At 31.2% G+C, this 24,576-nt stretch overlaps 14 protein-coding genes across 14 annotated transcripts, besides 2 other annotated features; 6 read left to right on the top strand and 8 right to left on the bottom strand.

Annotated features, from left to right (window-relative positions):
- Positions 1 to 16: 16 nt before the first annotated feature.
- CMU_008140 (prenyltransferase and squalene oxidase repeat family protein) lies at positions 17 to 1,195 on the bottom strand. The gene has a single exon (XM_002140636.1). The coding sequence runs from the start codon at positions 1,092 to 1,094 to the stop codon at positions 63 to 65; it is 1,032 nt and encodes a 343-aa protein (XP_002140672.1). The 5' UTR covers positions 1,095 to 1,195; the 3' UTR covers positions 17 to 62.
- A 232-nt stretch (positions 1,196 to 1,427) lies between these two features.
- CMU_008130 (phosphatidylinositol 3- and 4-kinase family protein) lies at positions 1,428 to 4,175 on the bottom strand (the record flags this gene model as incomplete). The annotated part of the gene is made up of 1 exon (XM_002140635.1): positions 1,428 to 4,175. The coding sequence occupies one exon, from the start codon at positions 4,173 to 4,175 to the stop codon at positions 1,428 to 1,430; it is 2,748 nt and encodes a 915-aa protein (XP_002140671.1).
- A 468-nt stretch (positions 4,176 to 4,643) lies between these two features.
- CMU_008120 (uncharacterized protein) lies at positions 4,644 to 6,701 on the top strand (the record flags this gene model as incomplete). The annotated part of the gene is made up of 1 exon (XM_002140634.1): positions 4,644 to 6,701. One exon carries the CDS (start codon positions 4,644 to 4,646, stop codon positions 6,699 to 6,701), a length of 2,058 nt encoding a protein of 685 aa, XP_002140670.1.
- Positions 6,702 to 6,781: 80 nt separating this feature from the next.
- Positions 6,782 to 7,369, bottom strand: CMU_008110 (uncharacterized protein; the record flags this gene model as incomplete). Its single annotated transcript, XM_002140633.1, has 1 exon — positions 6,782 to 7,369. One exon carries the CDS (start codon positions 7,367 to 7,369, stop codon positions 6,782 to 6,784), a length of 588 nt encoding a protein of 195 aa, XP_002140669.1.
- A 78-nt stretch (positions 7,370 to 7,447) lies between these two features.
- On the bottom strand, positions 7,448 to 9,355 carry CMU_008100 (DEAD/DEAH box helicase family protein; the record flags this gene model as incomplete). The annotated part of the gene is made up of 1 exon (XM_002140632.1): positions 7,448 to 9,355. One exon carries the CDS (start codon positions 9,353 to 9,355, stop codon positions 7,448 to 7,450), a length of 1,908 nt encoding a protein of 635 aa, XP_002140668.1.
- A 310-nt stretch (positions 9,356 to 9,665) lies between these two features.
- CMU_008090 (uncharacterized protein) lies at positions 9,666 to 12,647 on the bottom strand (the record flags this gene model as incomplete). Its single annotated transcript, XM_002140631.1, has 1 exon — positions 9,666 to 12,647. The coding sequence occupies one exon, from the start codon at positions 12,645 to 12,647 to the stop codon at positions 9,666 to 9,668; it is 2,982 nt and encodes a 993-aa protein (XP_002140667.1).
- A 124-nt stretch (positions 12,648 to 12,771) lies between these two features.
- Positions 12,772 to 13,551, top strand: CMU_008080 (acetyltransferase, GNAT family protein; the record flags this gene model as incomplete). Its single annotated transcript, XM_002140630.1, has 1 exon — positions 12,772 to 13,551. The coding sequence occupies one exon, from the start codon at positions 12,772 to 12,774 to the stop codon at positions 13,549 to 13,551; it is 780 nt and encodes a 259-aa protein (XP_002140666.1).
- Positions 13,552 to 13,846: 295 nt separating this feature from the next.
- On the top strand, positions 13,847 to 14,641 carry CMU_008070 (uncharacterized protein; the record flags this gene model as incomplete). Its single annotated transcript, XM_002140629.1, has 1 exon — positions 13,847 to 14,641. The coding sequence occupies one exon, from the start codon at positions 13,847 to 13,849 to the stop codon at positions 14,639 to 14,641; it is 795 nt and encodes a 264-aa protein (XP_002140665.1).
- A 451-nt stretch (positions 14,642 to 15,092) lies between these two features.
- CMU_008060 (MAK16 protein, putative) lies at positions 15,093 to 15,949 on the bottom strand (the record flags this gene model as incomplete). The annotated part of the gene is made up of 2 exons (XM_002140628.1): positions 15,093 to 15,813; positions 15,888 to 15,949. The coding sequence occupies 2 exons, from the start codon at positions 15,947 to 15,949 to the stop codon at positions 15,093 to 15,095; spliced, it is 783 nt and encodes a 260-aa protein (XP_002140664.1).
- Positions 15,950 to 16,503: 554 nt separating this feature from the next.
- Positions 16,504 to 17,994, top strand: CMU_008050 (D123 family protein; the record flags this gene model as incomplete). The annotated part of the gene is made up of 1 exon (XM_002140627.1): positions 16,504 to 17,994. One exon carries the CDS (start codon positions 16,504 to 16,506, stop codon positions 17,992 to 17,994), a length of 1,491 nt encoding a protein of 496 aa, XP_002140663.1.
- A 224-nt stretch (positions 17,995 to 18,218) lies between these two features.
- On the bottom strand, positions 18,219 to 19,997 carry CMU_008040 (uncharacterized protein; the record flags this gene model as incomplete). Its single annotated transcript, XM_002140626.1, has 1 exon — positions 18,219 to 19,997. The coding sequence occupies one exon, from the start codon at positions 19,995 to 19,997 to the stop codon at positions 18,219 to 18,221; it is 1,779 nt and encodes a 592-aa protein (XP_002140662.1).
- A 103-nt stretch (positions 19,998 to 20,100) lies between these two features.
- CMU_008030 (anaphase-promoting complex, subunit 10 family protein) lies at positions 20,101 to 21,124 on the top strand (the record flags this gene model as incomplete). The annotated part of the gene is made up of 6 exons (XM_002140625.1): positions 20,101 to 20,253; positions 20,317 to 20,618; positions 20,682 to 20,742; positions 20,817 to 20,863; positions 20,925 to 20,975; positions 21,055 to 21,124. The coding sequence occupies 6 exons, from the start codon at positions 20,101 to 20,103 to the stop codon at positions 21,122 to 21,124; spliced, it is 684 nt and encodes a 227-aa protein (XP_002140661.1).
- Positions 20,749 to 20,777: a sequence feature (AT_rich).
- Positions 21,125 to 21,154: 30 nt separating the features above from the next.
- Positions 21,155 to 21,209: a sequence feature (AT_rich).
- A 1,773-nt stretch (positions 21,210 to 22,982) lies between these two features.
- On the top strand, positions 22,983 to 23,423 carry CMU_008020 (signal recognition particle 19 protein, putative; the record flags this gene model as incomplete). Its single annotated transcript, XM_002140624.1, has 1 exon — positions 22,983 to 23,423. The coding sequence occupies one exon, from the start codon at positions 22,983 to 22,985 to the stop codon at positions 23,421 to 23,423; it is 441 nt and encodes a 146-aa protein (XP_002140660.1).
- Positions 23,424 to 23,547: 124 nt separating this feature from the next.
- On the bottom strand, positions 23,548 to 24,429 carry CMU_008010 (uncharacterized protein; the record flags this gene model as incomplete). Its single annotated transcript, XM_002140623.1, has 1 exon — positions 23,548 to 24,429. One exon carries the CDS (start codon positions 24,427 to 24,429, stop codon positions 23,548 to 23,550), a length of 882 nt encoding a protein of 293 aa, XP_002140659.1.
- Positions 24,430 to 24,576: the final 147 nt, after the last annotated feature.

Genomic DNA, 24,576 nt, shown 5'->3' with positions numbered 1-24,576 from the left:
TATAGATATATTTAAGGAACTATTTATATTGGGTATATTTACCGTAATATCAGGTTCATATCCTAATAGAGGGGATCTTCAATAAATTCATCTTCTGATTCAATCCTTAAATAGGTTATATTCAGATTCTGAATGCAAACGGAGGGAATTGCAAAGATAGGATCAATTTTTTTAAGGTTTGCTTTTTTTTGTATAATGGATAGTGCTGATAGCCCGAAAAAAGTGTGAAAAACATCGGAAATATCCCCAGGTCTATCGGAAATACCACCTTCTTCAATATCTTGGGCATTTAAAATGTATTTTTCAAGAGCTAGCTTATTAATATAATGCGTCTTACCAATAATAAATAAGACTGAGTAGATCCACCAAGAGTAGCAAACATCCGGAGCCTTTTCGGGCCTACCATTAAAACCTCCACAAGCGAGTTGCCTTTCACAGAGCCAAAAAGCAAGCTTTTCAATATCTATGTAATGTAAAGCGTTTAATAAAGCCAAAGATGCAACACAGCAAAATGTGTATGCTGCATGAGACTCAGAACATGGTATTGAACCGAAGGCACCATCAAGGTTATAGCAACGTAAGAGGAAATTGAGACATCTTTCCAAATGGATCTTGTCAAGCTTATTTAAAATAGTTAAACTAGATAGTGCACAATAACTAAATCTAGTATCACATTCACCATACATATCTCCCCTAAAAGATCCGTCAGCATTTTGTAGTGAAGCAATCCACGTTGATACACTCTCACTGTCAATCAAATGTGTCTCTCCTAATATGCACAAACATAGTATTGCATAGTGCGTAGAGACAATAGTGGGTTCATATCCAATATTTGGGCTAAAACCAATCATACCATTGTAGTTACCTATTTCAACTTGACAGCTCATAATAAACTCTAATACCCCCCTTTTCTGCTTACAAAAAGCATCAAGATCATCCTCATCTAGAGTTTTAGAAATGATCTCCATACTTCCAAGTCCCCAGTAAATTGCACCCATTTTTTGGGGTTCACTCATAAATTCTTCAATAGTTCCCTTTTCGCCTTGTAACTTCCATAAAAAATGAAAGTGTTTGTTAACTATTAGATTAAGCATTCTAATACGTATCAAGTACCATTACATAGTACTTCCAAATATCCTTGTATAAGTTTATACAATACCCTAGATTTGTATATGTGCAAAAATTCAAGTTAATTATCAATTGACAATTCAGATTGAAAACTTCTTACATAATAGAAACATCTAAAACTATATAACTGCTCAGGTATAGAGCTATCTAGCGCTAAATTTTAATTTAGTAATATATAATACGTTGGAAATAAAATAGCTATCATAAATATTTAATTAGGAGTAAAATTAAGTAATTACAGTATGATTATAAGTTGCATGCACCCTATAAAGTAGCATTAAACCCTAGATAACCTTTTGTCATGCCCAATATAAGGCCCAATCATGTAGTGTGTCGACAACAGCAGGAAATAGAGCCTTTGACGAGCTAATTATGATCTCTCTAAGATAGTTCTCTGAGGTTATTTCTGACTTATTAAGTTGGAATTTTTCCTTTATTTTATCTAAGATTTGAATATAGGATGTAGTGGACCTTGGATTTAAATCTTTAATTCCACTATCTATCATCAATAATACAATATTAAAAATGAACCAAGAGTTTCGTCTAATATAACGATATAATTCACAACACTTATCTATGAATAGTTTGAACCCATAGGAATCTAATCCACCCATGGCTTCAATCATTTCTGTACATACTTTCATTGGGGGAGGAAATGGCTTAGGATCTTCACCAAAAATATATCCAAAATCTACATGGAAAAAGTGACCATATACATCAATAAGTAAATTATCAAGATGTCTATCTCCGATACCAAGTATAAATGTTACAACACTATAGAAAGCACAACTATTTATAAAGTTATTCATAACATTAAATGGAATGTCATCAGTTCTGGTGCGATACTTTGATGCCCAAAATTGTAAAATGCAATTTCTACCATATTTTTTCCTAAGATTTCCAATTGAATCTACACCATCTAAAAACTCAATAATACCATCATTCCAAGAAAATGGAAGGACTTTATAAAGAGTAATCAAGTTGTCAAAGTTCCAATCTTTCAGAAATATACTTGAAGCTTGGAGTAGTTGTAATACAAGACTATCTTGACGAAGATCATCTCCTACTTTGTACATGTATCGACCCTCAATAACTTGGTAAATTGAGTGAGATAGATTTGATTTATCTGTTTTGTTACTTAGATCTTTATAAACTGTACTATCACTTTCTCGTGGGCATAAATCACTTTTTATTGCCATTCTACATGACAAGACGAACGGACAGAGTGAAGACTTAAGAATAAAACTATCACTAGGAACAATGCAGATCAATGCCTTTTTAATATCTATTGGAAGTGGGAGTGGTTCTCCCAAGTTTGTTATATTCAAAATTGGAAATCCCAACTTTTCTATGTCATCGTGTAAAAGATTGGATATCTTGTCAAATTCACTTATTTCACTTCGCCATATAATATAAGAAGAGTGAAGGTTCTTATCAATCATGCAGCACTCGTTCATATTTGTGCAATAGGTTTTGTATTCCAATTCCTTTTCTAATAATTTCCTCATACATAGCACAAGTTTTACAGCAACTCTATTTACTGAGGGTGGATTTATATAAAGTAGATCAGGGAAATCTAGTTTTTGACCATTCTCAAAACTTTGTAAAACCCGTTGAAATTTTTGAGTTTTTTTGTCTACTTTATCTCTACGATTATCCTCTATACAAGTCCTTTGTATCCATAATATTGTGGTCCTAAATTGCATTTGATGAATCAATACATCCATTATCTCAAGACTATGATGGTATAAACAATAATTTTGAGATTTGGATTCTTCTGTTAAAGCCAACTTAGTTAGTTCATCTAGTAGCTTAAAGATAGTTGAGAGAAACACAGAACAACCCTCACCTGAAACTTCTGAGAATAAAAGCCAGAAAAACTCAATACAGAGCCTCATATCATTTAAAACTGATTTTATCAAATATGAGGCCAGTTGGTCCGAAGTTTCGTATCTCAAGGATTGTATCAGTTGGGGAAGAATAGTGTGCAACTCCTTACTCGAGCAGAAGTGGAGATTCTCTATTGAAAAGCTTCGTAAAAAATGAAATTTCTTAAAGTCCCGTGACAAAAGGTTCAAACAATCGCTAATACTGAGAATCATAGAACTGTTACAAGGGCTGTACAAAATCTGCAGTTTCCTATCTATAATATTCTTGAGTTCTTTTAAAATGGTTTCATCATGTAAATCCAAGCAACGAAGCCATAGGGGGAATGCACTTGTTATAGAGGGTAATAAATATCTATTATTCCACAAAAATTCTTTATCATATTCAGAAATATTTAAGGGCTTGTCAAAATATTCCAAATAAATACCTTTTAATATTAACTCTATTCTCTTTTTATTGATAGGATTAGGAGATAAATTCAAATAACATCGACTATTTAAATACATTATTCTTTTCATTCCATTCAAAAAAGGTAGTATATTCTCTATACCCAAATTTTTGTTGGGAGACTTGTATTTCCTAAATTTCCAAAGCGAATCCCAACTTGGGTTCCTTATCCCAAGTAGGAACAGCTTGTTTAGTGAGTTCAATAGTAGTGAAATATGGCATTCACTTGGATTATATACTGCATCTATCTTATTATATATCTCCTGACCATATAGTAGCCTTGGTTCATTTTTTGTATCAACTAGAGATATGTGCATTATGCCTACAATTTTTAAATTATCCAGCTCATATAAATCGATATTATTTTCTTTAAATTCCATCAACAATGAAGCACTATACAAAAGTTTCAAAATTGATTGAGAATTCATGTCTATATATTCTGTTATAGATCTGGAGTCCATTATAAGCAACCGTAAATATTCAGATACTAAAAATCCGTTCATATTCGTCAAGGGTAAAATTGAATGACCAATTTCAGGTTGCAGAGTATTATTTACGTCAAGTAATGTCAAGAAAGCCACACAGCAATAATTACTAAACACAGAAGAAGATAAACTTATATTATCAACAGGTATCTTAAGTTCCAATTCTAATGGAACAACATCTGCAGCCTCACCATCAACCTCATTTATTAAGTACACTTCAGGACCCATTTTAGTTGTATATTTAGTGGATATACCACCCATGTAGTCTAGTAAATAAATTTCGCACTTGATATTTACAGCTACAGGGAACTCATTATTAAATCTGCAATCAAACAGCCTTCTTGATAGTAAAGCAACACGATCAATACAAATATGCATAAATATGTACAAGTCACACCATGTAATATTTTATCCTGCATTCTAAATACTTAAATTATACCATTAAAGCTGTGGCCTGCGGCTTAGGCTTGTTGCTAAATGCTATATTTTTGCGGGTTATTATCAGACGCCGGTATCATTCATTATTTAAGTCTTGTCTAACGTCACTTATAAAGTGTCGAAATCCCTTCTTGTTTTCTTGGCTACTAAAAAGAGCTCTTTGTATATTTATTGGCAAGATCAAGTCATTAATTTGTAGATGAGGGAGGATTAGGGACAAAGGAAGGTAGACTATACATTAAACGAAAATTCAACAGGATGTATGATCGTAGTCGCCGAGGCTCAAGCCCTTCAGTAGGGCACCACTACCAAGATTATACGGGATCCTCGAATGGTTATCAAAACACATCTGCACTTTCTAGCCATTATCAGAGCCAAGTGGATAGTTCACACTATATACACAGTGATAACAATCCAGCTATGACATTTAAACAGTTTATGATGAACCAAAGTGACAACTTATCACCAAGTGAACTCTTGGATATGTATGATAAATATCGGACAAAACATGTGCAGAAATACCAGCAACAGTATTTAGAAAATCACAAGTCTTTTGTATTTATTTTGGAAAGATTCCATCCTATATGGTTAAGGAAAGTAATAGATGAACGGCAAACATTGGTAGAGAGACGTTTTAATATCTTTAAGGATAAACTAGTTTCAGGAGAATTGAATAATATTGACAGATCAGTAGACAAGTTAGAGTTCTCTTCAGTTCAGATAATTCATAATAATACATGTGCTGATGTAATATTCACGAATCCTCTAAAAGATCGAGAGACTTGGAATATTTTGGGGAAATGTCCGTTATTCTCTACAGATATAGGGATGTATCTTCTAGTTTTAAGTGATGTCCCCATAAATATATCATTACTGGACATTTTAAATTTCTTGAATAATGACTTTCCTCAAATTGGTGGTGGCACAGGTACGTGTCCTGGACTTATAGATGCAAGTCTATCTACTCCTCGTTATATTCGTGGAGTATTGAATAGATCTTGTTATTTGCTATTTGATAGTATGTGTAATCGGAACACTGCAATGGAATTGTTGAAAGGTAAGACAATTAAAGCTAGTGTAACTACTGAGAGTATTGGGAGACAGTATAATAAAGATATATACCCAGATAATAATAATGAGTTAAACGATGAAGAACAATTCTCCAACTTGAATAAATCTGCAATTTATGTTATTCAAATGAAGACTTGGGAGCTAAACACGACTTTAAGATATGGAATTCTACCCAAATTATTTTCTAGCAAAGAGCAACTAAATAGAGACTCCAAGTATTTGTGGAAAATAATAGATAAATTTGATTCAGACCAGAATCTATTCAATGGATTGAGGTGGGTACTTGAGAATTTATATAATGAAACAATATTCACAATTGAACAGACAGTTGATATTCAAACACTTTATCTACGATTTGTCCATGGTTTTGATTATTATTCTCTTATAACACCTAATGTTTTCCAATTTGGACCATTTACATATTCACAACCTGATCAAGATCTTTATTCCAATAAGCTAAACCAAAAAGATGACAATCTTGTAGATGGAGATATTTCTACACAATATGGAGTCTCCCATTCTACTTCTGACTTGAACACGAAGAACTGTCTCTCTGAATATATAAATTACCTGATATTTACAAGAAGCTATTTTGAACTAGCTGCAAGAAATAAATATCGTGGTGGCTGGATTAGATCTTCATCAGAAGGCAATGGAGTTGATATTAAACAAACAACAGATGACTTGGAGATATCCAAGATATTAAAGTACCTTGAATATAACGTTGACCGAATAGTTAGAGCTGCACCACTAATTAACATGATTGAAAAACCAATAATGGATGATGATGATCAGCTGAGTACACTGTGGTCTAGGTACTGTGAACAGCATACGTTAAGAAAAAAAGCTGATAGATGGCAATGTGGAAAGTGTCTTAAACAGTTTAAAGGTGAGCACTTTGTCCATAAACACTTAGCTAAGAAGCACCGTGATAGCTTAGAGACTATTCGTGAAGAGATAACATTTGATAGAATAATCAAGCCACTATATGAAAAATTTTCTTTTTTGATAAATCCAAGTAATTTAGATGACTTTAATGTAAATCACAGTAGCCACAGAAGGGTATACTATCACCACGGAGGCTCTGGACATAAACAAAGACACAATAGGTTTCAGAAATCCGCACCATATGAAAGACGACCTTACAGGGATTGGGACTTACCTAAACAAACTCTAACCCTAAACTTCAATACGTCGAGTCAGTCAAGTGATCTGAGAGCTTCTATTAAATATGATGATCTTTAGTCTTAATTACCTTAGATATATTACTAAGATTTAAAAAGCTACTTAAGTATTTCAGAGGAAATCCTTTTAACTATATATAGTTAAAACTCATGTTCTTGTTGCGACACTCTTAGGTCTCCAAATTGAGCTGTTAGTCTTCTACCCTCTTTAATATAATGAAAATTCTTTAATTCTCTACTTTGAAAGTGCAGTGGATCTTGTATTACTATCAAGTCTTTTGAGGAGAATTTCTCACCTGTAACCAAGTCATTCCAATTCCTAGCCTTTCTATTTAGTTCATCAACCGTATTGTAACTGTAAACATACCCACTTTTTGAGTTAACTACAATGTGAGAGCTATTTCCAAAAGCCTTCTTAGTTATTGGACAGCAGAACTTTCCCTCACTATTCAGATTATAATGTAGTTGTATAACATCATTCTTACTAAGTTGCTCTCCATTGAATGGATTCTGACCGTATATATCTATATATCTTTCTATATTATCCTTTTCATATACTATACCTTCCTTCGTACATACTGCATCTTTTATAGGCATTAAGGTTAACGCGCATTCATCAAATTTTGTATATTCCACAGGTTTATTATTGAACTTATAGCCACCCCAATCTAAGCAATATTCAGAAGGTAGTATATATAATTTATCTTTAGAATGTTGTTTTTTCCCCATTAATTGTTGTAATGGTGACAACTGTACGTTGTCTTCTACATTTTCTCCCCCACCTTGCCAGCCGCATATATTAGCAAGTTAACTATACCATATCATTTTATGAAGTTCCCATACAAATAATAAAGCTTTTTTACCTAGTAAATTCTCTGATTTAATTTTAGATATTATTTTGAAGTAGTCAGCTTCACTAGCTGCTACATTCTCTAAACTATAACAATTTGTACACATTCCAGTATATATTTGTGAAGTATCTTCGTCTATTTTGTGTATACAGCAATTATTACTAATTTCATGTTTGTCTAACTCTCTTATAGAAGATTTGCTACTAGCTATACTACTAAGCTCAGTTTCACCATTTCCTTGTTGAGTGCAGTCGTAAAGTATACTTGTTTGAAGGTCTTCTGACAAGTTTCCGGGGTAGTATCTTTTTGTATTTACTTTTAGTTGTTCATTATTGAATACTAAAAGTTCTTCTGTTTTATACTCTTTAAAGCTAATAAGATTGATACCTAGTTGGTTAGTTATGTACTGTAACATCTCAAAGTCATGCCTGTGTGATGGGATACATACAATGGTTCCGTTTTGGCCGTATCTTGCAGCTCTTCCAGTGCGATGAATAAATGTTTCTTTGTCAATTGGGATATCTGTATTGATTACTAAGTCAATTGATGAGATATCAATTCCTCTAGAAAATAAGTCGGAACAAACAACAACTCTACAATCATTTGATTTGAGAGCAAATAAGATCTCCTCTCTTTCAGTTTGCGATCTTCTACCACTTGTATATGAAGCAGGAATCCCATAATTTTTTAAAGAACCAGCAATACGATATCCAAGAGAGTTGTCATTGGCAAAGACAAATGCCTGTCTGTATGGTACTCTTAGTAGAACATCCAGAATAGAATTGATCTGGTAAGACCATATTTGGTAATCATTATCCTCATTGATATCTATGTCAAATATTATTGACATATATAAATCGTATATATAGAATTTTAAGCCTTTCAAAATTGGAGAATCTAATTTTTTAGATATAGACAAAAATGTTTCAGATATATCTTCTGTTTCATTTTCAAACTCTACTGTTTTGTAGTAGACTGCATCACAACTAGATTTTTCACCATTTTCTAGAGAGTGAGGATTATATCCAAATGAAGAACAAAGCTGTATTTGCTTGATTTGTCTTTTATTATTCAGACCATCAACTCTGCTTGTAGAGTTGTCTGCCTCATTTAATGCAGAAAGTAGGCACTGGAAAGTATCTGGTGGGAATGTAGCTGAAAATCCAAGAAATTGTACATTACATGATACTAGACAATTTTTTAAGATTTCTCTTGTTTGATTGTAAAAGCAGTCTTCAAATAATCGATCAGCTTCATCAAGTGTTAGACATAGAAGAGACTTTTCAAATATTTCTGGCTTCATGCAAATTAAGCTTTTATCTGCGATAAGTTGCAATAACCTTCCAGGACTAGCTGTTAGAATGACTGATCCATATTCAGAGAATTTTTTAAGATCTTCCAATATTCCTGTTCCACCTATGCAGCAAATAGCCCTTATCTTATACTTAGAATTGTATTCAGTATTTTGTCTATGTGGACTAATCATTGAATTTACCACTTGATTAATTTGTATACAAATCTCTCGTGTTGGAGCTATTGAAATAGAAAGTAGCTCACATAAATCTTTTTTTGGGGTACTATTTTCTAACTTGTTCAATATTCTATTAATCATGATAAGCGAAAAAGCCAGAGTTTTCCCAGTTCCAGATTTTGCCTGAACAAGCAAACTCTCACCATTTATACCTGGAATTAAGACCTGATACTGCACTGGAGATGGATGGTAATAACCATTATTTAATAGAGCCTCTAAAAGATCACTATGAAGATCGAAATCAGTAAATCGTATCTCTTCTTTAAATGGTAATAGTATATCCTCTGACATTGAAAATTTCTTTAAACCCTCTTTTTGGTTATCATGTTCCATGATTCAAAGAGTAGATATTTGGGGGTAGTTGATTTGAGTAGTCAAAGTGACTGAGTACTGCACTTGAAGTGTCCTAGGATCCCCTTATGATGAACACCGCGGAATATTTTGACATCCCCATACGGCGGTAAACTAACATGCAAGTAATTGCCATACTCTAGTGTTAGCTTACATACACCAAGTACTTTGGTACCTAATGCCAAGTAACAAGAGTCCTGTGCATGTACACATGGGAAATAATGGTTCTAGTTTAATTATATCATCAAAAAGATATCTTAGGATAGCTTAGAAAATAAGGTTAAATGTGAATTTAAACCATAACAGTTGGTTGATACATGATTGTATGATGGTTCGATATTGATCTATAATGGTTTTTCTCTTCTCTCATTAGTGAAATAGAAAGAGGAACTGCAGAGGCATATGGTCTCTTATAATGAGCATCTACACTATAAAAAGATGTGAGTCTAATTGTATTACTAGCAATAGGATATACATGGAATTGTCTAGTATGCATACTCCACGGAACAAATCTATGTATAATTGGCATCTCATTATCAATAATTACATTAGATTTCTTAAGACGTATATTATCATATGAGAATGAATAACCGGTAGATACTTTATCTTCATAAAAGTTTATAGTGGATGTTGTATGCTGAAACTTTGAGAAACCAAAAAGTGCTGGATTTATTCCTTTTAGGTTTTTCAGATATTGAGGATTTGTCTTAAATTTTTTGAAATAAAGTATTTGGAGCTCTTGTGTGTAAATAAACAAATTTAGTGGATCCCTATGAGTACAATGATCATGTTCCGATTTCTTTATATCAAAACTTATTTCAATTGGAATAGGTAAGCTAATTTTACATGGAAATTTGTAGATCGGAGTTTTATACCACTTTAAAATAGTTCTTTTGAAATCTTTAATGATGGTTTTCGATAGATAATCCACATCACTTTGTAGTATAGTCTCACAATGTATTGAAAATCGGCAAATTAAGCATTGACATAAAAGAGTTTCAACAGAACTTTGACTAGCTCCTTTATTTAAACAATATACTCTTGCTTTATTAGTATCATGAACTTCATTAATCTGAAGAGACTTTAGTCTTTCAGTATGAAAAGCATATGATCTTGAACCGCATGCATCAGGAGCTGATATAATAAATTCAGAAAATTGAAAGTAGTTGTCATTCAAAAGATAACATATTTCACGATGAAATCTACTATCTACGGACCATAGTGGCGAATATGGTAGTAATTTTTTAAAATAGTACACTTTTTCCATATTGAGACCATTTAGAAGTAGTTTAGAAAACTCCAAAATTTCATGAAAATCTCTTATACCTAAATATTGAAGGCAATATGAAATTTTTTTCCAAAAATAATAAAGATAGTAGCTCTTTATTTTAGGATATTGCATGTATTTAGAAATCTTGTATAATATATAAAACGAGTTCGTTAACTGCAGTCTCATTTCCATAGATTGATTACGAGACAGAATTTTCTTAAGTACACTCTCGATAATAATGTCTGGAGGAATCAATGAATATGTGAGGTTACCAAGTATAGTTTGATTGTTTATAAAATTAATCATAGTCCTATTTCCAATTTGCAGAAATACCTTAGGTTTTAAGTCTGTACTACTTACAACATTCAATTCATCCTCAATATAACTCGAGTGATATAAAGCAAATGCGTGATTCAAAATATTAGTATTATAGTGTTGTGGTAGTATTTGGAAAGAGTTCTTAAAGTTGTAGTAACTCAGTCTCAATCTTAAGTAAGGAACTTCTTTTGCAAAGTGTGACTTTATATAGGGATATAATAACAAAAAATCGAGGCTTATTTGTTCAGCTATTGAGGGAGTTTTCCATAGAGACCAAAATAAAAAGATTGAAATGTTTACATGATAGTAATCTTCTTTCCTATTACTATATTGCTGAAACAATGTAGGTACAAGTATTGGCGCCATTGTGGAGTGGTTTAAAGCAATGCAAGAGAATACATTATAGACAATATTCTTGTCTAGATATAATAAGGGAGAATCTAATAAAGCCATTAGAACAGTGTGAACAACATCAACATTGTGAAATCGGCTTAGTGCTAGTACTTTCAGTGCATTATATCTCGTATATATATTACTATCCTTCAAAACTGGTAAAAGTTTTGGTAAATCCTTCTCTTCTAAATAATATTTTGCAGAAAATAAAATAAGAATTTCAGCAACTAGTGATTGAATTGCTTGATGATCATCCAAAAAGCAGTCAAAAAGAGTATCGCGAAGATTTAATAAGAGCTTGTTCTTCATACCATTGCTTTCAATAATTAATATACGGTATATTAACATCAATACTTCAAATCTAACTGAAGCAGATTCATCGTCAAGACGACGTAATAGCCACCCCTTATCATAAAGTTCATTACTTTCTCCATTAAGTCTATCCAATCTTTTTTTAAAGAGGTTAGAAAATCCATGAGAAGCAATATATTTATCAAGGGAAGAATTCATTGAAAGTACTGATTTTTTGAATTCCATTGGATTTGTAGTGTCACCATTCATACTTAAATCAAAAAGTTTATTTTTTTTTATATAGTCAGTAGGTGATATTGGGGGTAAAAAAGCGTCATAGATAAACTCAAGTTTAAAGTGTCTTGTGCCCATCAATATATTAATGCTGTAAATACAAGCAACACGAATTTTAGTGTTGTTGTAAATACTTAAACATCCATATATCTGAAGTATTTGCCTAATAATAAAGTCAGTAGTAAACTTTTTATCCTCTAAATCTTTATTTCTATTCTCATTGACTTTACTATTGCTATCACAATTATAAATAATATCAGAAACTTCACAAAAAAATTTTATTGTATTTGGAATGCAGTTTAAAATAGATAAAAGTAGGCTTGGATCTGTTACAATTAGCCAAGATATCAATATATTGTATAAGGAGCGACACTTACATAATATCTCATTCCATACTCTCCTTGAGGCATTAGCTTCATCTTCTTGATAGTATCCACTAATATTTGTTATACTTTGAATTAGCATACAAACTTTTTGGAATTGGTCGATACAAAAGCTTATATCTAGCCCTCCAGATATTTTCCCACTACTAAAAGTTAGCTTTGGTATTATATCTAATATTTTTTCCAATATTAATAGTATCTTATCTCTGTCACTGATGAATCTATTATATGGGTAAATATTGTTTGGTTCCACATATTCCAAATCCTCTAATTTGCGCTTTCTCCTTACATTAGCATCAATATAATTCAAGCCCTTGAAATACATTAAAATTAAACAAATTGTGATTTTTTTCAAATGGCAGAATTGCCACTGCTTAATGTTCTCTTATGGTGTAGTCACCCAAATGCTATTGAATAATGCGCCAATCACAGCTAATCTATGTACTAACATGAGATTAAATAAGCATAAACTGGAACAACTCAAGGCAAAATCCAATCTAAATAAGAAACAATGTGACTATTTAAATGAACAGATTCAATTAGGTAATATATGCCTTGATAATTTGGTATTAACGAATATGGAAAGTTTCAAAATAAATTTACAAGGAGTAGAAGAAGTGATCCACTTTTGTATATTAACTAGAAAAGATGTTGATGAAAAGTTTTTATTAGATATATTAGAGCTAACACGTAGAAATATGAAGGATCTATATGATAATAATCCATGGGGGGAAGATTGGAAAGGTGGATGGAATGATGAACTTAAACTTAATGAACTGAGTCATAAGATGTGTTACTACATTGTAGCATATACCAAGGATAGTTTAAATAAGATATTGTATGATAATGAAGGCACATACATACAATCTAGTGATTCTTTATGTAATCATAGATATGGTCAGTTGGACAGCCCTATGAGTTTCCGAAATATTCTTGGTTTTCTTTCTTTTAAGATTGAGTTAGAATATAGTATAAATATCTGTACAAAATATTTAGTTGGCTATATGTATGAATTACAAGTTTTAGTGAAGGGGAAAGGTATTGGTAAACACCTTGTTGATATATTTTATTCTTTATGCAAGGCTTTAAAGTTGGAGAAGCTGATGTGCACAGTTTTAAATTGCAATATCAAAGCTATTGAATTTTATAAAAGATGTCAATTTACTATTGACGAGATATCTCCTAAAAATAAACCATATAGCATTTTGTCTAGAATAGCAATTGAATAGTAAAATATTATTGTAAGGCATCAGGATTTTCAAAGATAAGTAATTGACATGAAGTGTAAAAGCCTTTTGTAAAAACTTCATTATATACGGTGCTCTTCTAAAGTAATGTTTGAATACTAAACATATTAGTTAATTAAGGCTTTTTAGCTACAACCAGCTTGCATCAAAGGCGCTGGCTGTGTAGATACTATTAAGTTCAGTAGAGGTCTTAACTTAAGCTATTTTCAGTTACTTTTTAGGTAAAGTATACTATTTCCATTATGAGAAAGAGTCTTAAATTTCTTATTCGAATATAATGACACGCAATTTGAGGAATACTTTTGTTTTAGACTCTAATTCTAATAGCCTGGATATATCAAATACCTCTACAATAGATAAGTCAGGAGTATTAGGCCATTCATCTAACAAGACTTTACCTTCAATTTCTGCTATTTGTGAAACTTGTAGAAGATTGTCAAGACGCTCATATTCAGAATATAATTATTGTACAGCTGATATAATTGAATTGACGCAATTAATAATAATGAATAGTAAGACACCACACGACACAATCAAGGAACTACTAGATATTAATGAGATTTTTGACACTATGCAACGATTGTATAATTGTTGGCATAAAAATCCGATTGCATCAACTCAGGTAGACTACGATTTATTGGCACTATTATCCGTATTTAGAGCTTGTACGTGGTTTAGCAATCAGCAACACAAAATAATAGAAGAATATATAACTGACATTACTGATGGATATACAAACTGGGAAGTTTTATTTCCTGTCCAAAGTCTTCGTATAGCAGTAGAGAGAGCCCTTAAGGGGCAGGTTACTGGAATTGTTCAGGGTCGCTATGGCACCGAAATATGGTTTAGAGAATGTTATATTGGCTCAAGTCAAGTTTCTGGTATGGTTGTCTTAACTCCATGTTATATCCAAATAAAAGATGTCATTGATGGGAGTATGTATACATATAATGGATGTACATACCCTATGTCACCACTTGACCTAGAAGATATTTTAATGAGTTGTCCTAACCTATGGGTATATAGTGCAGCTATTGGGTCATCTAATTTAGAGAAAGATGAAAATATATGAACATTAAGTAGTAAATATGACTTTGATTATGGCTAATCACCTCTTTCTTTAGATCTTTGTAATAAATGGTAATTATATATATTTAACATATAAGGAATCTTACATAAGAGTTTGTATATAATTCAGTAGAGTTATGTGAAACATAATGTGGAGTCCTATATATTCATACCAAGGAGATATAATAAAATATTAGTGATACATTGTTTCCTCAAAGTCTAAATATATTAATGATATGAAAAGATGGACTCTTCTTTAATTCTTATGTCATATTACAGTGTATTTACAAATAAATATATATAGTACAACTATGTAACTTTAGCTGTAAGTCACGAGTTTAGGTTTGAAGTTAGGTATGAATTTGTGCATAATTCGAAGAAACTAGATAGTACCAATTATATACAGTACACTTCGGTAATGTACTTGAAATCTACACCATTATCACTACTATCCTTTATTGAATATAACCTTTGTTTAATTGTTCATCTTGGTCTATTTCATACTCAAGATTAACTTTTTTTTTGTCTTTCAAGAGTTTTTTTAATTCTCGCCCATGCACTTTGTCAAGCTCATCTTCAGATTCGTCTCCATCATCATCTTGAATAAATTCTACAAATTGAGATTCAAGAATGTCCAAATCTTCCTCTTCTTCATATACTTCTTCGGTGTCAACTTTCTTGAAGTTTCCACGTGGATAATTATATATACCATCGTATGCTCCCTCATGAAGTCTAAGTAACAATTCATTTTCAACAGCTTTCTCAATTTTTGCACTAATATGAGCCTTTTCCTCTCTTGTAGCTTCTCTTCTTTCTGTCTTCTTCTTTATAGGTACAAGCTTTGGCCTTGTCTGCAAAGCCATTTTTCTAGCTCTTACTAATGTTTGTCTAATCTTAGTTAATCTATGCTTACATCTCAATATTTGGTGGTCTGGATATACATTCTTTAAGTTGTTATTTATTTGTTGTATAGCAGTAAGAAAGTTGTTACTTAGTTTGATCTTTTCCCAAAGATATCTAGGTGTATGAGCTCTCTCTGCTGTTTTTATATACAGATAGCATTCGCCTTCATGTTCCATTATAGTCGCATAAGCTAGGTTAGCAAGCGGACAAGAAACACGATTACAAAGACCTGTAACATTATACTCATTTCTGCAAAATTCTGTGTCTCCACATCTAAACAATAGAGTTAAAATGAATCAGAGTATTGTATCAATGGTATTAAGAAAACTGTACACAAAAAGACTTACTTAACCTTAAAGGAGCAGAAGTGTTTGTTTAAGCTTTCCCATATTAGCTCCGGATTATTCATTATTAGATAATTACTCTCTCATCCAAGACTATTTTCGGTACACCCGACAGACTACTTTAGCTAGAAACTAAAAACCGCCAAGTCACCTCAAGACTTACTTTTAATAATTACCTATTGCAGCTAAAAGACCACTTTTAGTCAATATATTTGAACTGTGGTAAATACTCAGGATATTGCATACTTTTCTTGAGATATTTATTCTAAGTAGTATATTGGGTATTTTATATTGGTAATAACCCAAGTTAATGTGAAATTTATACAATAAAAACAATACAGCTAGTATATTAGTAGCTGCTTTTATAATAATAGTTAAGAGTCAAAGTAATAGGTGTAACAATTGCTATCACTGATACAAGTCTAAGTGTAATTAATTAAATGTAGCCAAAAAAAAAGATATACGCGCTATATACTTTGTGAAATTTTGAAGGTATCATGTATTCTTTGTATACTTTAATATTAGTGTCCTTCTAAGCCTATTATCAAGTTATTAATAATATCTGGTTATATACATTGTATTATACTTGAATCTAGATATAACTTGTATATCTCATTCGATGCCAGACAGTGAAAAGAGATATGCTAAGTTAATCATTGATTTACTATTAAGATATACCTTTCTTTTCGAAATATACTTGAATAAACATATCAAAGTTGATGAAGAGTATATACCTCCTTTTTTAAATAGAATAGGTGCAAGTCGTGTAGATATATTGGAAAATTCTGGCTTAAGTGAGGTGAATCGAAGGTTACCTGACATAGAAAATCAAGTAATCTTAATTCTATGTGAGGATATAGTGGTTGTAGTAAATATTAAAGTGTATCTGAAATTCAGAGTATCATTTTGGTATCCAGTAGAGGCAAAATCTCTATTATTAGTTCCTAACAAAGTAGATACTGTGAGATTAGTGAATGAAGCTGCAGTAGAAAACAAAGAAGCTGTTTCTAGTAGAGAGTTCTACTTTAATCTTATTAAATTACTTGCAGATCTAGGAACTCCAAGGGACGATATTGATATAAACAATTTTTTAATAGAATCCATCTTAAATTTTTTTATGAATATTTGGGGTCCTAATTTAGATGTCTATAATGGAAATGATTTTGGATGTATGAGCTGGTTTCCTATTGTTAACAGCCAAAAGAAAATGATAACTATTCCATCTAGTCTGATACCTATACCAAAATCTATAATTAATGAGTATATGAATATTGATGGAATATATAATATATCTAAATTGAATTTATCTAAAGAATCAAAGATATTTCTGGAAAGATTGAGTTTAGCTGTTAACAAATATTCTAAATCAGGATGCGTACCAAAATTTACATGGTCTACTCCTACTGATTCATGTTGGATTCTACCTAGTTCTACTATAAGATGTGAAAATTATTCAGATGTAATGATACTATTGAAAGCTTCAACTAAAGTTTCAGAAGATTTAGAGAGGAGTCAAAATCAAAAGGATTTCCAACATGCAATTCTTTTGCGAGAGTATATACCAACATGGGACTCATCCATGGAATTTCGCATTTTTTTGTCAAAAGCGTCTCAAAACGCTTCATTCCGTATAAATGGAATATCACAACGACATATATCTCTTTACTTCGAAGAATTAGTTAGCAACAAAGAATTACAGAACGGAATTTTATCATCAATAAATTCTATAGTTAAATGTGATGAAAGAGAACTCATTAATGAATTATTTGAAGCATTGAAGACAAAGAAATTGGCAATAGACGTTTATTTAATTAAAACAAGTACGAAATATAAATTTAGGTCTCTCATAGTTGATGTATCCTTAATGTATAATATAGACACTTTATTATTTTCATTTTCGGAGCTTAAATTTAATCAATTAAGACAGATTGACGAACTAAATTTGATAGATTTGTATAGAGTTGTAGAAGATCCACAGTCAACTATATATCAGATTAAGAATGATTTAAAAGGCAAAGTACCTAAAGAAATGCTTAATATGTGCGATGGAAATGACATTGAAGAGTTATTATCCCAGTTTAGCCTCAAGCTAGAAGGTGAACTTAAATGATTACATTTAATAGTATTGTTGTATTTTACTTCTGATACAATATATTAGATATCTAAGATGTGTAGAGTGTGTTCATATCTAGAACTTCTTAAGAACTTAGCTAAATAAAGCTGTAAGATTTATTTACTATAGTGGGATTTTGCGTTTCAAAGTGGTTTGCAAATAACTAGACAATATTTAAACCACTTTTTTATATTAAATTTAGTTTTACTACTTCAATAACATTAAGTCGAGTAGCTCCAATACAAATATCTATGTTCATTACCTTTGTAGTCTAATCTTAAAGGATAATAAAGCTCAGGAGTTGAGTAAAATTTTTCTTTATATCTGCAAAGTTTTTTATTCCCACAATCTTGTAATAATTTCAGAAGCATCTTTTTGTTTTGCACTGCAAATGAATGCATAGAATTACATTGCAGATCGTCTTGTTTACTGAATGTTGACTTCATATCAAATTCATCGACAATTTCTTCTTGGATAAGCTCTTCAATAATATCCTCCAATGTAGCAATCCCCAATATTTCACATTGGCTAGGCACAGAATTATTTGTCTGAGTAGCTAGTGTGTACTCTTCAACATAGTGAGTTAATATTGCTATGTGACAACGACCTTGTTGGAAAATGTTCAATGCATCATATGGATTTGCATATGGAGATGCAAATATAGGTTCAATAATATAACGTTTTGATAGTTTTGATTCAATAAGTGACTTTATAGTAACTTCATCCTCAGGATCAATTGTAATAAGAGATTTCACCAGTAGTAGACCCTTAATATTATGTCGGCTATTGCTGTATATAGGAATGCGTGAATGTCCAACGCGAAGTATATCCTCCATCAATAGTCGATCCAACTTAGCATCAATAGGCAACATATAAACTTCTTCCAAAGGAACTGATATATCTAGTAAATTTTTTGTTGCCATATCTAATGCTCCTTGGATAATTGTTACTTCATCATATGCTAAGCCTTTCTTCTCTATTGTAGAAGAGTGCATGTTTGGTCTTGGAGGTAAGGATGTAGTAATCCAATCATTTTCTGAATTCGAATCTTTTTTTTTAGTGTCATTTAAAGGTGTTAAAGATGTACTTATTTTAGGAAAATAAAAAAAGGTAGACTGTTTATTTTTATCATCACTAAATGGAGATTCAAGTACTGATTCTGAGTTTCCCCTTTTGGAATGTGCTGCTAAGCTTGTAGGAACTAGGGACAAGAGAGATATAGTTGTCGGCTTAGGATACTCACTCGTTCTTCTATGTAAAGCAATTAACGCTTTTAGCTGCCTTCTTGCGTAGAAATAGTCACTTTTTCCCTCTTTACCAAGAAAGTAGTCTAATAGCTTGCTCACTGGCCATGAAAATATAAATAATAAAATCATCAAGAATTTAACGAATGGTGAAAATGCTGCAGTGATTTGTAGCTGATGAGCACCTGTACAAATTGCTTGAGGTAATACTTCCCCAAATATTAGTATTGCTGTTACTGATATAAGGACAGCTCCCCAACTTGGAATTATTCTATCCAAAAAAAGAGGTAGAGTTTCCATACATAGTGCGTTAGTCAGTAACAATGTCACCAAAAGTAGATGATGTTTTTGTATCATATTATATGTAATAGAGGCCCACTTTCTTTCATCCTCAGTTCCTGCCTCTTTAAGAACACGCAGTTGCACATTGTCAAGTGCCATAAATCCTGTTGTTAAGCCTGACACAATGCCACCTAATATGACTAAAAATATACTACTTATAGTGCATATATAAAATGGAAAAGATCCAAATTCATATTTAGTTTTATCTTTTTTGTTGAATTCATGTATTTTATCTTCAGAACTTAACTTAGAAGTTGCTATGGCTAGATCTTTATTTACTCTGGTGCATTCCAAATCATTGTTAGGATTATAAATTAAAGATAGATCCTGATCCAAACTTTTACACAATCTCGGTATATTGCTTGTTAAAATATATATGACAAGTAATATAATCCTTAATTTTTTGTTGGTCATTCAATTTCGTTTGCTTGTTTGGTATCTACTTACAACCACACACCTCACTCGGTAAAAGCGCTTATTCTATATATGTATATATTTTTTTTTAAGCTTACTTCAAATGTCTAATTTTGAATACTTAGGGTCCATAGATCTAGCATTACATGAATCAAGCATTGGAATACCACAGTTAGAAAATGGTCCATTAGGTGATACTTTTCCAAGCTTGATTGAAATAGGGGACTTTGCATCTTGGACTTTGTCGTCTGCTAAGGTAATGAAGGACTACATTTTTCTTATAATTAATATATTCTTATTTACCTGTTAACTTTGGTAGCCTGGAAATGGAGTGAATCAGTTGAGAGATAATAATTCAAGCACTTTCTGGCAAAGCGATGGTCAAAGTCCTCATACTATTACCCTTAGGTTTCCATCCAAAACTAAAGTATCGATGATTGATCTTTATCTAGCATATAAAATAGATGAAAGCTATACTCCTCAAATAATATCAATTAGAGCTGGAAATCAGGAAAGTGATCTTGAAGAAATCAAGGAGATGCAACTAGCTGAACCTGATGGTTGGATTAGAATTCCAATATCACCACGGGATATTGCTGAGCACTTTTTAAAGGATATAATGTACGTATAATAAGTATAAAGGCAATTTTGTTTATTTATAATCCGGTATATCGTTTATTTTAGACCTTCGCAAATTAAAAGTATATGTGACTCTCAAAATTATATTTCTACTTTTTGTATCCAAGTAAGCTAATATTTAAATAAAAACTAAATTTAAAAGATTGATACTCAGAATTTACAATATTACTAAATCATTAGATTGCAATTTTGTCAAACCATCAGACTGGGCGAGATACACATGTTAGGTATGTTCTGCATATTCTATCTTGTGAACATTATGAGAATTATAGGTACTCCAATTTTTAGGCAAATGCGTATTTGGGGTCCGAGGGAGATCGATGAAAACGTTATCGGAAGGTATGTCTTGAATTATCTATCAACTGTGTCCGAGATTCTTCTATATTTATGTTGAAATATGAATATTTAAAAACTACAGAATTCCAATATCGCAACCATTGAAGATGGGTGTTACAGTTGAATCTAGTATGTATCAATTCCTTAGATAATTTGATATCCAGTATATCTCATTATATGTGATTAAAAAAGTATAAACAAAATCTATAATATATATTTAATAAAACTAAATATTTACCTCAAGTAATTAAAGCTAGAGATATCAAAAACTCATCTTTTTAGTTTCAGTTTTTTCACCATTTAAAATATTTTTATCATATAATTAGATTCTATTGCACTTGCTAATACAGTAAAGTTAAATTAGTTTTTCGGGAAATTTTCTACACAATTTATTTTATATTAATAGTTCATATATTTAAAGTGAAATGTATAAAGAGATAATCTTCATAACCAGAGTAATTGATGCTAAAGTGATAGTGTTGAAGCTAATTACCTAACTGAAAATTTTTCTTTATTCAAGTTAATCAAAAATATTGATTGTACTTAGTAATTAAAATTTAATAGTATCAGATATTGTTTTATTGTATTTATTCTAGTTTCTGATTGTGAGATTTGTTAAATGAATAACAATATTAATGTCTCACAAAAAAAAAAAACGGAATTAATCAAGTAATAAAGCAAAAATGTTACGTTTCAATATTTTCTTATTTGTTTTAAGCCGAATATTTAATAGAATTCATGCTAAATTATCAGTATATTACAGAGGAAATACTATTTACTTTTTTCCTGTTCTAGTTTGGCTATTAGCCCTTCTATTTGTTTCTTTACTTAATATTCCAAAAAAATCTACTATTAAAGTCTCAGAAACTAAGTTATCGTGAAATATACCAGTTTATACAAATCTTTAATATAAATATACTAAAAAAAATGTTAACTTTTAGCTATTCAATAAAAGTTGGTAAAAAATCTCCTTGACCTGTATTTAATTTATAGTAATTTATTATTCAAGTCGAAAGCTTTAGAAATTCCCTTTAAATTTAATAATACAATTTTCTACAATTAAATAACTTACCTATTTGGAATCAAAAAAATGGACTTGATCTTTTAAGTAAGGGATGTACCTTATATTACATGAATGCATGCATGCATGCATAGTAACAATATATTAGTTGTGTGATACCTAGAGACTTCTCTAGTTGTTAACTAAAGATTATTACAAGCCAATAAAATTCCAGGCTTAATTGATAATGATAAATAAGAGCTGTAGTACTAGAGCGGACGTCTATGGAGAGTGTAGAAGAGCTTTCTTGCTACTAGGTTTACTGTGCCAGGGGATCAAAGGCCAAGCTGAATCAGTACTTAATAAGATTACAAGGGCTATTTTAGTTCTAAGTAAAGTGTGTTTTTATACTATTGTATGGTTATGTATCGTAATTTGGGATGCCTATGAATATGGTATTTTATTATTTGCAGTTTTGTCATTATATTTATGCATTAAGCATATAGTAGGAGTATTAAAAGTAAACCTTCTTAATAAAGAGGAGTTAAAAGAAGATTAATACTATTGTAAAAAAGTAAAAGCGAATATTTGTACTCAAGGTTCTCTATAGAAGTTTGCAACTTCAGTTCCAGATATAGCATATTTTAAAGTATTAATTATGCTAACATTGATATACTAAAACTAATGAAATGTTATATGCTGAAATACTTATTTTATAAAGACAGTACTCATTTAAAATTTCAGTAAAGGGGTTCTTTAAGTATTTAATTAAATCATTTGAGAAGACATTTTATAAAATATTATACTCTCACATATGGAGATTCATTAAAGATCCTACTATTAGTTTTATTAAAGATTGAGAAACAGTTCTTATAATGTTAAAGTCCACAAAAACATATGCGTACAGCAAGGAGCTGCAGCATTGGATAATACTAACCTTATGCGCCATACACTACTCAGTTTTAGGGCGTGAACGAGAAAAATTAAAAGGTTGGAAGTTTATGTAGAGGATGGTAACTCCCTTATCAAGCGACGATACGGATGTATCTAGGTGGAAGGTGATATATCCAGCATACATTGACAAGAACAAAACTATTTCTAAGGGACGTCTAATTAGTACACGCCATTGCATTGAATGCCCAAATGTTGCAGAGATGGCAGAGATTTGTGTACAATTAGGTATCCCATATAAGATTGAATGTAAGCGCTATCCAAGAGATTTTATGGTGTTGGGCAGGCTTAGATATAAACTTTTTAATAAAGATGGTGATGCATTCAATGATGAAATTTTAACCAAAAAAATGCTGTTAATACATATGGGTCAAAATATACCAAAGCTTAAAAGCAGGCTATCTCAAATAAATAGTTCTTCTTCATCTAGCTCTTCGAGTAGTACTGGAAAGGGTACAGGTGTAGCAGGAAAGTGTAAGAACAAGCATAAGAAGAAGTAAATTTTTGAATATCCAAAAAAATTTTAATGAAATCAATATTCAGACTTGTGAAATAGATCTTAATTATTCTAAAAACTACCATTTAATACTAAAAAACTACTAAATTCATATAGAAAATTATGTTTTACAATGATATTCTTTTAAAACATTCAAAATCCAAAATTGCTAATACATATTCTTCATTCATCAATTTTGTCTCTCCTTTCTTTCCAGTTCCACACCATTGAGTTTTTTCACTTGGCCAAGTAATCATGCATCTTGAGTTTTGTACTATGAATTCTTCTTCATATTTTGGGTACATAGCAGATGTCTCATTGTTGTCTTTTTTTAATATGAAACGACGAGTAAATATTAAAATGAAGTCCCATACATAAAATTCACGTTCTCCTGTAGGTACTAAAGTACTTAGGTTATTATTTGTCCACTCAATATCTTCTAATAAACAATTTCTCAGCACAGGAACAACTTCGTCTGGTATATTTGCAAATCTTTCATTTATCATTAGACCAACATTTTTCTTATATACAATAGATTTAAATAGTTTTTCGAATTGGGGGTTACCATATTTTTTTATGATTTTGTCTTCCAAATATTTTAGAAGATGTTCCATTACTATCTTATATTGACGAATATTTAGTATTGTTGAAATGCCAATAAGGTTGTCTGAAATTTTTACTGTAGTTCCAATGTTACCTTGGTTACAGATAATATCTACAAATCTGTATAATTCAAAGTCTTTTATTTTGCCATATTCTGTATTAACAAGCAAATTCTTAATGCTATGGTAGTCTTGTTCATCTGGATTATGAAATGTAAATTCTCCACTTAGAGACTCGTTGTCAGTCTCGCTTTCGTTTTCTTCAGTACTACTTTCTGATGTATCAAATCCCTTCATAACTTCAATTTTTCTCTTCTTTCCGCTAGAATTGGTACTATAGCCTGTTAAAAATATCTCATCTTCATAGATCTCTTCATAGTTGTTATTTTTTCCCTCAACTTCTCTCATTTTTCTTAATTTACTTCAAAAATAAGGTACTAAAGTTTTTAAGCGCAAGCAACACCCGCTATAAATTGCATAGGTAGTGCATCTGGCAAACTCACTTTTCAGTATGTATTAAACTTCGAAGATTTTTTGAATATAGCCCAATTAAAC

The sequence above is a fragment of the Cryptosporidium muris genome, genomic scaffold (genome assembly GCF_000006515.1).
Source record: "Cryptosporidium muris RN66 scf_1106632373431 genomic scaffold, whole genome shotgun sequence".
NCBI classification, from domain to species: Eukaryota; Apicomplexa; class Conoidasida; order Eucoccidiorida; family Cryptosporidiidae; genus Cryptosporidium; species Cryptosporidium muris.
This window is presented reverse-complemented; position numbering and strand designations above follow the sequence as displayed.